This window comes from Struthio camelus, chromosome 6, assembly GCF_040807025.1.
Source record: "Struthio camelus isolate bStrCam1 chromosome 6, bStrCam1.hap1, whole genome shotgun sequence".
Taxonomy (NCBI): Eukaryota; Metazoa; Chordata; class Aves; order Struthioniformes; family Struthionidae; genus Struthio; species Struthio camelus.
The window spans coordinates 1,193,210-1,206,973 of record NC_090947.1 but is presented as its reverse complement, the minus strand read 5'-3'; the positions used below and the strand labels follow the sequence as shown (position 1 = coordinate 1,206,973).

General features: G+C 44.5%; 1 protein-coding gene across 3 annotated transcripts in view; it reads left to right on the top strand.

Moving 5' to 3' along the window:
* Positions 1-1,198: 1,198 nt before the first annotated feature.
* COL6A2 (collagen type VI alpha 2 chain) overlaps positions 1,199-13,764 on the top strand; it is a 39,385-nt gene continuing 26,819 nt past the window's right edge. The window contains exons 1-5 of one of the 3 annotated variants that reach the window (XM_068947700.1): positions 1,199-1,329; positions 1,426-1,638; positions 5,374-5,936; positions 11,662-11,796; positions 12,699-13,297. In XM_068947700.1, coding sequence (XP_068803801.1) covers positions 11,691-11,796; positions 12,699-13,297 — 705 coding nt within the window. In that variant the 5' untranslated portion in view covers positions 1,199-1,329; positions 1,426-1,638; positions 5,374-5,936; positions 11,662-11,690. Of the gene's footprint in view, positions 1,330-1,425; positions 1,639-3,759; positions 4,734-5,373; positions 5,937-11,661; positions 11,797-12,698; positions 13,298-13,764 lie in introns of those variants that run through there. The other 2 variants (XM_068947699.1, XM_009680566.2) reach the window with 2 other exon arrangements.

Genomic DNA, 13,764 nt, shown 5'->3' with positions numbered 1-13,764 from the left:
GAAGCAGGCTCATAGCTGGCTGTGAAAGAAAAGCCTAGGGAGACAGAGAGCTGGGAGCTGGGCGCAAACTGTTATCTAGCAAGAACTGGCAAAAGGAGGAAGCTCCAAGCAAGCACAGCCAAAGATGAATATTAACCAAATATGGAAACCTTTACATTTCTCTGCTGCACAGCCCTGGCCTGGAGACTGTTTTGGAAATCTCTCATAATGACGGCTTTGCTGAGCAGGGCACTATTGAGTAAGGGTCTATTTTGATTCAGTCTCAGTCTACCACGGCAAGGGTCATTTTCCCTTTGTGATGCCAACCTTCACCCCTGTTCCCCTCTGCTCCCCTCTCTCCCCATACCAATGCTTCACTCCCTGCTCTGCTCTTATTTCTTCCTCTCCTCTTTCATACCTTCACTTTCCATGACTCGGCCTGCACGCCTTCATCCACCCTCACCCAACTTTCCTCTTCTCTGCTGTCCAAGCATTGTGACACAATGGGACTTGCAGTCCCACCAACAGTCCAGGTGCCTGTCCACGTTATCACTGGAACAACAAAAGCATGCTGCCTCACATTAATGCCTCGTTAGTGGAATTCAGAGCAGTTCCTATAAGTTCTTCTGGAGTTTGTGCAGCGCAGGACCAGCTGAAGGATCAGGGAGCACCATCTCCATTCCTGGCTGTTCCCTTTCCCACTGCGGTATCTAAACAAAGTGGAGTCTCTGGGACTTCCTCTAATGATCTTGATCTTGAGTGAAAAACCACAAGGTTACAGATCTAGCCCTGCATCTGGCAAGGCTTCAATAATGCTGTAGGTTGGGAGGCTGTTTAAAATAAAAAACTAGAAACTCCAAACTTAACTTCTTTATGTGTTAGCAAATAAAAATTTATGTGCACACAAATGCTGTATATAAAAACTGGGTGCTAAATAAATAAGAACTGTAATAGTGTAGAGGCCTTAAATGTTAACTCCAGAATATTAAAACAGGAAGACGTATGCAAAGCCTCACATTGCACTTCTGTGTTCTCAGTGACTCTCTAAACATCCTGGAGCAGTTGGCTTAGTGGCCTAAATCCCAGGAAATAGCTCTGAAGTATATGGTATCAAATGAACATTTGCTTTTCCGTCAGAAAGACTGGCAATGCTTTCTCATCTAGTTCAAGGATATCAAATACAGTGGGGGCTGTTGCTCATGTTTACACCTTCTCTGTAGATACATGGTTGTGTGAGGGGGATCATTACTGACTCAGCCATAAAACAGGCATACTCCTGCCTGTCAATGAATCTCTGGTAACTGGTGTTACCAGGCCCTTGGAGCATCCCACAGCTCTTAGATGAGGCAGGTCAGTAATACCCTTCTCATTTACACTCTGGGGCTTCCGTGACGTGGGTTAGTTTATGAAAATGGTGGGGTTTTTTTGTTCTTTTGTTTCTTTAAGGGGAAGGACAGAAGCTTGTGACTTCTAGCAACAGGAGGAGGTTCCCACTCCACCTACAACTGCAGAATAGGTACGGCAGCATGGATACCTGTGAGGACGAACAGGACTTGTCAGGAGGTACATCAGAACCAGCTGAGCCTGTGGTATTGGAGGAGACACCTTCCTGCAGGGGACAGAAGCACCTGTCTGCTGGCCTGACTTGGTGATTTGGAGGTTTGTTTTCTAAGGACCATGATCTGGGATTTTGCAAAAGGACTACCAAGGCTTATCTGGCCTTCAGACTGTGACCCCTGTTGCTCTTCCACCCACAGAAAGCTGGTGACAGGGGTAACCTGCAGCATATCGAGAGTTACTGCAGAGCTGTGGGGGCAAAGTTGAAGGGCATGATGGCCCAGGTGGTGTCTCCTGAATTCTTCCAGTGAGGGGGAAAGGCTTCAATAGAAATAGGCTCATTCAGTGGGTCAACAACTGGGTGCACGGCTGTTGTCACAGGCAGGGCTTGGCTTCTATGCCCATGGGATGCTATCTGAGGAAGAAAGGCTACTGTGCAAGGCTGGGATATATGCCAGGGAAGGTTATCATAACCTGAAGAGAAGCAAGGGCCAGGGGATAGAGCAGACGTATCTGGTCATGACAGCATGACAGGGGAGGCCCTCACACTTTCCTTGTAAAAGCAGCATGATTTGGGGATCATATCAAATGCCCGTATGCAAGCCTGCATACCATGGGGAACAAGCCGGAAGAATTAGAAATCAGATGCAGATGCAGAGCTATAACCTCGTTTTAATTGCGGAGCCATGGTGGGACAGCTCTCCTGACAGAGGTGCTACAGTGGGTGGATATAGGCTTTTCAGGAAAGATAGGGTGGACAGGCAAGGAGAAGGGATTGCACTCTACGTAAATAAGAGAGTTGGGTGGAGTAGGGATCAGAGGACAGATCAACACAGATGATGTTGTAGTAATTGTCTGCTGCAGACCACCTGATCAAGAAGAGGAAATAGATGAAGTCTTCTTTAGGCAGGTGGAGAAATCGTTATAGCTGCAGGCCCTGGTACTCACGAGTGACTTCAGCCATCCCAATATCTGCTGGAAGGGCACAAGGAAGGCAGGACACAACCACTCTGAGAGGTCTCTGGAACGTATTGAAGACAATTTATTGATGCAGGTGATTGATGACCTGACTATGGGAGATGCTCTGTTGGACCTGCTACTCAAACACAAGGAAGAAAAGGTTGAAGATGTGAAGTCTGGAGGCAGCCTTGTCTGCAGGGACTATGAGACTAGGAAATTTAAGATCCTTAGAGGAGTGAACAAGACAAATAATAAAATTACAACCCTGAACTTGAGAAGATTATATTTTTTGCTTATTCAGGAACCTGCTTGGCTGGATCCTATGGAAAATTGCCCTGGAGGGCAAAGGGAGAGCTGGTTGACCTTCCAGAACGGCCTCCTCCGAGCACAAGAATGGTCTTTTCCAATGAGCAGAAAGTCAAGCAAGAACTGCAGAAGGCCAGCACGGACGAATTTGGATCTCCTGACTGACTTCAACCCCAAAAAGGAAGCACACAGAAGATGGAAGCAGGGACCGGCTACTTGGGGGAGAATACAAAAATACTGCCTGTGCACATAGGAATGGAGTTAGGAAACAAGCAGAATTTCAGAAAATGGCAACCAAAAAGAAGGGCATAAAATCCACTGTTCAGTTTCTAGTCCGGAAAAATGCTGAGATTATCAACCACAAACTTTAAAATATTTGAAAAGCAACTTTCATTGTTTTCACTAAACGCTTCTAAAAATCTGGGCTCTGTTTTGGTTTTCTTAACATATTTAGAAAACAAGATCCTCAGATCAATGTATAATCTCAGAAACGCATGAACAGAGAGTGGAATCCCAGATAGATGGGGCACAAAGAAACTACAGTAGCTGTTTATTTTCCAGAGAACCGCAGCAGTCCCATAAAGTTGTTTGAGATATAAGTGATTTTTAAAATTGAAAGACTACGTTTCATTGGGGGTTATAACTCAGATATTAAAAAATGGGCTACTATACAGCTTACAAAGCAACAGCTAAACATACTGTAAGTCACATTTAACTCCACAAGGGAATGTAAATGAAATAGCAGCCATCAGCACCTGACTGTCTCCTTTATTGCAAACTCTACACAGAATCATAGAGGAGAGCAGAAAATCAAGCAGATTTTTTTCTTCTTTCTCTCTGGTGTTCATCTTTCCACGTTTCCTATCTCTGCATTGCACATGTAAATGAAAATTAAATGACTGTTCAGTATATGGTATGTACTGTGAGCAGCAATAGTAGTGTTTATGTCAGATATACACAGGATGAGCAACTAATCTGTGTCAGTGCACATTCTATGCAGAAATCTGTCCATTGAGATAAGCAGTTCCACTAAAAGGAGAAAAAAGATATTGAAGCAATTCATCTGGAATTAGGAAGAGAAGCTACAGGGAGACTAGGGATACCAGATGAGGCTCTTGTGAGTGGAAGAGAGCGAGTCCCCACGTGGACAGACCTCCATACTGAAGCAAGTGCTAAGCATAGAAGAGAATCAGCAGAAAGAAGAGTCTTGGTCCATCTGGATTCCCATTACTAAGAGGCAAATAGATGCTAGATAAAATTTTGATACTGTCTTGAAAGGTTCCTGCTCCATGCTGTTTTTTCCTCTAGTGATTCCTACGTTCTCATCCTATTCACAAGAAAAAAAAAATACAGAGGACTAGCTCAAGCATTTAATACAGCCAATTATAAAAGAAGATTATTTAAAAAACAAACAAACAAACAAATCGGGAAGAAAACAACATTTTGTTTTGAGGTTACTGCTTCTGATTTTTTATGTAAATAAGACATACTACCACTTTGGTGTGTCTGTCTGTGCGTCTGTCAGACCGTTCTATAATAATATATGAACTGGCTACATGTGGCCATATATAATAGAGATGTGAAGATAGTATTGCTCCAAGTTTCATGAAAACTGATGTCTAAATAGAGGAAAAAGATCGAAGCAGCAGCAAAGACAGACAAGAGAAATAGCCCAATACATGGTGTGTTAGATGGATTACTGGAAGGCAGGTGCCTTGCTTAGACTTCTGATGTGCCCCTGTGATCACTGTGTCATCAGAAGCTGGACCCCTTCTCTTGATTAAAAATACTCAAGAATGCGCCAGAGGAGAAAAACAGCCCTTCTGTTTGGAGCTGCAGAAGTTCTGCTGGAACTGGATGATCCCATGAAATCCTTCTTTCCCTAACTTTGTTCTTCCAGGGAGTCTCTGAGAAGTTTCTTATTTTGTCAGGTAAGCTTATTCTTCAGCATTCACTTGCCCCAGAATGATTCCTATTTCTGTCAAGGTAGTTTGATGTGAATAGGGAAACTGGCATTTAAAGTTCTAGCCAGAATTGGATTTTTTTTTTAATTGTTTTAGGCTGGTAGTTCAGACATTTTTCACATGCACAAACAGTTTCAGCAACATGTTCTTATAGATCAGGATTAGTGGGTTAGCAGCTTACTCTGAGATCTCTCAAGTCAAATTCTTCACTTTTGTAACCACGTGGGAGTCAATAGAGTTAAATGAGAGTTAGATTTGGTTTCCCCATGTATGTTATCTGGCAACTGGGGCCTCATTTGAGTCCCTTAACACTGCCCATGTGGCTCTGAAGACTGGAGACAGAAAATTATGGCTCAGCAGATAATGTGCCATTTTCCTGAAAGTCCTTGCTGTTTTCCATGTTTTGTTGGGACATATGCCCCTATATTTCGCTTAGTTGTGCTAAAAATTGCCCTTGAAATAAAAAAATTGGAAATGAGTCAATAGAAAGAGGTAATACTCAGACTTGGATGTCTTGGCAGTGCCTGGGTAAGGCATGAGTATTTGAAAAGGCTAAGATGCAAGTTATTCTTTTTTGACACGTTCTTATTTTATTTGTTCCGCTCAGGATACGTTACTAAGATGGGAAGAGGAGGAGGAAGAGTGAAAGAAAGAGGAAAACTATTTGATGGTAAAAATATATGGGGCAGCAATGCCAACCACGAAAAGGGACCTCATCATGGAAAAGTATGACTTCTTCCAGCTTGTTTAAAAAAACTATTTCAGCTCCAAACATGACAACCTCGCCCCACCCCAGTGTGCACCCTCAGAGGGGACTAGTGTTGGAGGGGGTCCATCTTGAGATGTTGGTGGACCCACAGTGACTCTCCGTGGATGTTTGAAGTTATTACAAATTAGACACTGTCTGACACAGTTTTGAAGGAGGAGAAATATAGAAGGCAGTTTCCTGTCTGCAGGGGAATAGAGGAACTCAGCTGGAGAAGCCTCTGCTACTCCCAACTGATCCTCTTTGCTTCCCTAAAAATACGCACCCAGAACACCCAAAAAAAGGGAAGTTCACTCTTCCATCAGAAGATGCAGAAGCCTTCGTGATACGAGCAATTCCACAAAGTCGTCTTCTTGACATTTCTGAGGGTTTTTGGAAGAAATTTTGATGAAGTTGTCTCCCAGGTAGGCAGAATTTTCTTCTTTTATAGCATTCGCACAGCTATTGAGGGTTCTTTAGATGAGAATAAAAGAAGCGGTTTTTGAAATCCCAGCTTGAGCCCTTGCAGGTTACACAGCTTTCGCCACTGCTCAAAGATTCTCAAACAAGCTGCTTATTTCAGGCATGTTGTGTTTAGACAGTATCTGCTATAAAAGGGTATATGTTTTTCTGTTGTTTTCAGCTTTTGGAGAGTTCAGGCATTTTTCCAAGTACAAGATTTTTTTCCAGATTCAGGTATTTTGAGCCACAGATTCTCATGTGCCAGGGCCAGAGGTCTAGAAACTCCCTCCCTGAAGACCTATTGAACCAAATTCTTCCTTAGTGCAACTTAATTGAGTTCACTAGTTATAAGACGATTAAGTCATTGTTTGTAACAGTAGCAGCATGGTATCTTTCTGCTGCCGTGAAGCACAGTGACTCTTCTTTGATTTAAAACAAAAAACCCTCAGAAATAAAGGTATGTATTCCAGATTAGACTAACATGTAATTTGTGTCTCCTACTTATGCTGAATTTCATCTGCACAAGCTCTTCTCTTTTTTGACTGCAACAGCCTCTTAGCAAGTTCCTGCAGCTCTCGTTGTGCTTGGTTTTTTTGGGTCAGCTATTTAAGTAGCTCTTTTTGATTGCTGATTTCTTGCGTTAGTGCTGTATATTGGAGTGTGTAATTGTTTCTGGTTTGCAACTACTGAAGTTCCAGCAGTTCACTGGTGGCTATGAGCGTACAAAAATCATTGCAATATTCACCAGCGATGGCATGTGCTGTCCTGTGGAAGGAGACGGTTCTGGCAGAGGGTGGGACAGTGTCCGGGCGGAGGCTCTTTCTCCCAGCTGCAAACAACATTTCTACCACTTTGGCCGCCTTTCCGTGTGCCTTGCACTGGCTTAAGTCCTCTCAAAATTGCAGTAGGATAGCTGTAAAAGAGCTGGATTCCCTGCAACAGGCAGGAAACCGTCCCAGTGGATGGTGTACCCAGGGATTAAAGCTATGGGATGTGTCTGGGTAGAGAGTGTGACAAACACTGAAAATCCTTCCATATGCAATGTGCAAAGACAGTGTGCAAATGAATGAGGAAGAGGATGTGCATTTATATGAACTTTTTTTCCAAATGGGAGGCACTTTTTTCTGGTTTTATTTTATTTAACAAATGTTTGAGCAGAGCAAAATGCTGTCTGCACATCTGGATAGCAGCACAGGCGCTGCCCCACTGGTCATGACCAGGAAAAAGTTGAGATTGAGTGGATGACAGACCAGCACTGCAGTTTTCAAATTTAGTCTCCATAGCTAGTGTAATTTTTCTGTCTTGATAGTGACACAATTTCACTAGTGGCCGCAAGTAAGCTCCTTGCAAAAAGAGTTAGCTTAGAATGTGGAGTGTCTGAATTTTTGTAAATTCAGGAAAACAATTTTCTCAGCTATAGTAGGTGTTGTAGTATTGAAGGAGAAAGATAAGGTGTACCAGGAGGAACTTCAGACATATCAATGTGTGCAATAAGACAGACCGTGGGTCTGACTGGCCAGGCACTTGAGATGAACCTTCTAGCGCATTAAAAGCTGGTAAGCAGTCTGTGCTCTCTGGAGCACCATGAAGGATAAGGTCAGTTGTATTTGCAGGAAATTCTCCTTCTGCCTTATGAGATGAGAGTTTCCCCTGCAGTGAGATTGTGCAAATAGTCAGTTGTAAGTGTGCAACAAAGCCAAAATTAATTTGCATGTTTGAAAGAGTCATTGCAAGTCATGTATTTGTCATAATATTACCTTTAATTCAGTTGTTCAGGATGGGAAGAGGTACCCACAAGTAGAGAATTTGGGGCCTCCTGCAACACCTCCATTATTGCAGGGCCCTATGTAGATAACGTCATACGGATTTGCAATGGTGTGGGTAGCGACCAGGTCGCCTGGGCTATGAGTGTGGGAGCAGCAGGCACACTATAGGGCACTACTGATGTATGGGTCAAGACCATACATTTTTCTGCTGAGCACCTGAGGCATCAGGTGGGAGCATAGCCCCTAACAGCCTAATGCCTTCATGATCTGTTTACGGGACCTAAAACCGTTGCTGGAGATTCCCTGGGTTTTTCCTTGCATACATTTTGTATATCTTTCTCATGGGGAAAGAGATGTATCACTTAATAGTACAAATACTGAGAGAAGGAAATTTCAGGAGAAATCCTTGTGAGACCTTGTTCCTGCAATGCCCTGGTCTTGCTCTGGCAGAGGGAGGGATGTACGCTCACATCCTTCTGTCATTCTGTGAAAGGGGACAAGGAGGAGTAGCATGAGCAAACTCAGGCATTCAAATATCATGAGTCAGTTCCCCAAATCATAACAGTCAGTTTGCTCTTTCTGTTTGTTTTCTGTCTTGTCAGTGCTCAAAAATTATCTTCAACATCCAGAAAATGCAGTAGTCTGAAATATACCCTTTTGTCAGTGAAATCTGAGATTTGCATTCAAACACTTCACAGCAGGGGCTGGGGCTCTAAGGGAAATATCAAATGTTATGAGATTTGCAATAGAATCACAACAGCTGATAACACTGTGAGGATGATAGAATAGGCAGCATTGCCCAGTCCAACCTAGGAGATTCCTTAAATGGAGAGAGAGGCCTCCAGTGACCTTCACCTCCTGCATTCATTTACATTGAATGAAGTCGCTGAATGGGATTCTGGTATCGCAGAAGGCTAATGTAGCTCCACATACTGAGATCTGTGAACAGTTTGTAAAAGGTGTGGGGAAGGACCTCTGTATACTTTCCAAGTGAATGCTGTGCTCACAGCCCAGCCCTCCGGCTCCTGCTCTGTGCTTCACATTTGTGGAAGGTCCCTGGCACTACCCTAAAAGCTGAGGTTGAGAAGGGAAAGGATAGGGCTGTGCTGGGAATGACTGCTTGGCTGGCACCAGGGCAAGGGTGAAATGGGGAGAGATAGGTACTGCTTGAAGGATCTTATGGGCGTTGACATGGGAAGTGGACAGAGCAGCATGTGCCACTAGTGGCATGGGCAGCAAAACTGTTAAAAAAAAAAAAAACAAAAAAAGAGAGAGAGAGAGAGAGAGAGACTGTGTAATATAGTGGAATAAGGGAGATTGTGTGTAATAGGATGGCAAAGTGAAGTATATCCAGTGTTTTGAGGTGTAGTTTTTCTGTATTGCACTTCTGTCTGTGCGGTGGCAAAGGCCACCTGATTGATAGAGTATGAAGTCATGGGAGCTGTGGGCAAGGGCAGTCTTGTGCTGGAGCTGACCCTCATTATCTGTGTAGTTTTAACTGCCCCCTCTCTAATCCATGTGACTCTGCCTGTAGAGAAGCTCTTCTGCGCTGTGCCTTTCTCGCCCACACATATGGCAGGAGGAACGGAGCTGGTTAAACTTGGGATACTGTGATCGGTGAGTCAGATACTTACTTGGCCGAAACCTCCAGTATTCCCGGTCTCTCCAAAAACTGATGTGTCCAGCTTCCTGCGTAATCGCTAAGGACTGACTTTGAAATGATTCTGTCTAACAGCACAAAGCTGTTATTTCTTTCAAGAAATCAAGATCTCCTGCAGCTCTGCCTTGTAGAGGACAGATAAGATGAGAAAAGCCTGTAGTAAAGAGCGAGGAAGCTTTGATCTTAGCCAAAATGCCCCTTTTGGATTAAAATAAGTATTTTATGCTTAAAATACCTACTCTGTTCTCTGCAGCACAATAAAAATTCAGCCCCATTGACCTACGCAGGGACTTCATGAGGCCACACTCAGGTCTCTTGATGAATAGCTTTGCACCCTCTCTGAGCTCCTTGCTGGAGAGGAAAGGAAAGGCCCCAGGGACCAAGTTCTCAGTAGTGGCATTTGAGTGCTGGGCTGGAGGTGTTTGAGAGGCCCTGACAATCAGAGATTTTCCTGGGCCATGTGTGTGAGGCAATTCACATTGGTGCCACTGAAGCTTTCAGATCTCTGCACCTCTTGTCCCTCCCCAGGAGTTCTCCAAAGGCTGTGGGTTCCTTCTTGCCCTATCTAAAATCCCACCTGAGCTTTGGCTCTCTCAGGCTTTTTGGCAAATGCATAGCCCTTAGTAAGGAGGAAGACTGTCACTGTGGTAAGGTTACCATCAGCACTGATAGGAAGAGGCCTTTCCAGTGTAAACCAGTCTGCAGAATCCTGTGATGCACTGCAGTTTTCATTGTAAACTGGCCTGGGACACCTCTCGCTGGGGAATAACTGGTCACTAGCTACACAGAGAGAAGGCTCTAGTGAGATGGTGGCAAGCTGAGCTATCTGTGTTCTTCAGGTAATGCTGTTTCTAATGCACCTAAGGCAGCAGCTAGCTGCACATGCTCTCCCTGCACTGCCAGTGCAACCCCACTCAAGGGAGGATGAATGTGCTCTCATGCCCATTCAGACCTTGGACTCCTCCAAGAGCTACCAGAAAATGACATTTAAGGAAGCAGCTCTCTTTCTGGAGTTCATTCAGGCCTACTTTTCATAACACAGATAACACATATCCCTTACTGCCTGGCTTGTGTTGAGCTGACAATCAAGCAAAAAAGTAGCTATGCTAGTACATGGTCTGTGTGCCGTGAAGCTGCCATGCTAGCACAGTTGTACTCCAGTCATAAAGACAATTACAGGATGACAGAATGGCCGAGGTTGGAAGGGACCTCTGGAGATCATCTAGTCCAACTCCCCTGCTCAAGCAGGGTCATCCAGAGCACATTGCACAGGATCGTGTCTAGACGGGTTTTGAGTGTCTCCAGAGAAGGAGACTCCACCACCTCTCTGGGCAACCTGTGCCAGTGCTCGGTCACCCTCACAGGGAAGAAATTTTTCCTCATATTCAGATGGAACGAGATAACTTCTTCTTCCATATCCTTTGCTGATAATAATAGTTGCTTATGTTTTGTCTTGGAATATCTTTTCAACTCCTGGGTTCCTGTAAATACTTCCATGCATCCCCAAAGCCTTTTCAGACTAGAAGTCTACTTTTTCTGCTGCTTAAGTTGTTAAAACCCTACACAGAATGTGCTTAAATGTGCAGCTGGACTTTAGAACCTTAGTGATGTGTTGGATACTAAAGTTATGCTCTTTCTCAAACGTCTGTTTATGGGCTGTGCATGCTACAAAGCAGCACTGTTAAGCAAGGGATTTTGTACCATTAGGGTATTGTGCGGGCATCACCATGGCAAGGTGGAGGCAGAAGGGGCCTGCTGCACTCCTTCACTTGTGTTCTGGCTGAACAGGTGAAGTAATGAGTGCAAATGGTTACGTCCGCGTGGGTCTGGGGTGACGTCACTGGAACTGATGTGATTATGGGGCAGCTGGACTACATCTAAGAGTAACTGTGGAATCAGAAGATTCTGATGTGCTGTCTACACCTCCGTCACCTGATCTCTCCCATCAGAATGACAGAGGAGCTAAAGCACTTCTAAATCACTTGCACCAGACTCCAGCAAAGTAAAATTTTTTGAAGTTACTTAGATTTCAAATCAATATAAAAATCTACATTAGAGGCCCAGAGATGCATCCCCCTTCTTGTATCACAGTGATGGAAAGGTCATATAGGAATAGAAGGGTTGTTGCACTCTTCACTGCAGAGGGTTTACAAGGAGTATTGGCTGGTTTTGCATGAACCCAGCATGGCTGGTTTTGCATGAACCCAGCAGAGCTAGGAGGTGGTATATTGTGCTTAACAGGTTACTTGTATTTTCCTACAGGCATTTAAATATCCAGAGGAACTGCTGAGATGTTCCGACAAGCCTTTTTTTCCACTCTTCTTTGTATGGCACTAGTTCCTCTCCACGCTCAGTTTGAGGAGGATGTTGGAGACTTCAGTCCTACCTCCTGTGCAGGTATTAACCAGATAATTTGGATGTGTCTCTGTCTCCTTTGTAGGTAGCAATTTTACGGAGAGCTGTGATCACCCTCAGTTCTTGAGTCTATTCAGAAGGAACTAACTTTTGCATGTTATACTTCACCTGCTTCTTTGCACTCCTGGGCAGCACCCTGGCGTAGCGATCTGTCATTCTGTAGGAAATGCCACCTTCAGTCAAAACTCTTATTTCTGAGTTTGCATTGGAGTGCAGAGAGTTAGGGAATGAAGAGCTCAGACCTGCCAGTGGTGGATATGCTCCAAAGTCATGCAATACTTAAAACCAACAAGTCTCCAGAATTGAGCTCCATATCTGATATTAAAAAATAATTTATTTTGAATTTGATGATTTCAGAACTTTTCAGTTGCAGTGTGGAGGAGTTTATTTATATGTCCAGCCTGACTACAGAAAATAGCAAGACTTTCAAGGTTAATTCAACAGAAAGTAAATCTTAGGATTTTGAAGTCCTTGATACTAAAGAATCTTCTGACCTGAACACAGATATCACTGCTAGAGCTAGTGTTTTTCCAGTACTGCACTTGGGTATGGTCCTTTTGAAATTGTCCATAGCTGAGAGAAAGCAGCCAGCGACGTAGCAGTCAGGGCATTCATTTGAAGTATAGGAGAGCAAGGGTCTTATCCTTGCTCTTCTCAGTTCAAATCAGGGACTTAATCAGTTTCCTCCAATCCAGGTGGAAATAACTTGTCATTAGTAACAGGTTGCAACACCCTCACAGGAATCTGAATCTTGTGCCTTGTGCTGTTGTTTGCTCTGTTCAAAATTCTGTGAACTTTAAACTCTGCAGCCCATGTTTCTGGCCATTAGAGAAGGGGGTGCAATGTTACCTAAAGTGCTCTGACACATCCTTGTTTCTGCGCAGAAAAGAGGGACTGCCCCATCAATGTGTACTTCATCATTGACACTTCGGAGAGCGTTGCTCTGCAGACTGTGCCTATCCAGAGCCTTGTGGATCAAATAAAGCGGTTCATCCCTGTGTTTATCGATAAACTGGAGAATGAGGTCTACCAGAACCAAGTGTCCATCACTTGGAGGTTTGGAGGACTTCACTACTCAGATGTGGTGGAAATTTACAGCCCTTTAACAAGCAGCAAAGACACATACCTCAGCAAGCTGTATGCTATTAATTACCTTGGCCGGGGCACCTTCACAGACTGTGCTATCTCCAACATGACAGAGCAGATCCAGAGCCAGATGGCCCCTGGTGTGAACTTTGCAGTGGTCATCACAGATGGCCATGTAACTGGCAGTCCCTGCGGGGGAATGAAGATGCAAGCTGAGAGGGCACGAGACATGGGGATCAAGCTCTTTGCAGTGGCCCCCAGTGAGAATGTCTATGAGCAGGGACTGCGGGAGATTGCCAACCTGCCACATGAGCTTTATCGCAACAACTATGCCATCACGCAGAAAGACACCCTTGACGTCGACGTGAACACTACAGAGAGGATAATCCAAGTCATGGTAAGTGCCATTGGTCCGTGCTGCCCAAGATGCTCTTTCTCACTTGAACTGTGGATGGCGAGTACAATGGGGGGAACCAAAATGGTGTGACAGAGAGGGAGGGTTAGGGAGAGTCCTCAGAGGCAAGTGCCCAGCATCAAGCATATAAAAGGGCCCACCACACAGTGCGAGCAATGAAAAAGGCTGGGTCAGTAGTGAAGGTGTGTGGCTGAGATGTGGGAGACCCTGAGCAGTCGTCATGCAGTGTCCCTGTGCCTGTGTTCCCTTCTGGGGAACAGGATAGCAGTGTTGCCCCACCGGGGAAGGGTGACAAGAGAAACAGCACATGAAAAGTTGGGATGCTTTCTGAGAAGCCTTGTGGTGGGTTTCAGCAGTGCTCTGCAGATTGCCTGTAACATGGAAAAGCCTCCATCTTATTTCTCTTCCTTTTTTATGTCCTTTCAGCAGTTATGGGCCAAAAGGAGTCT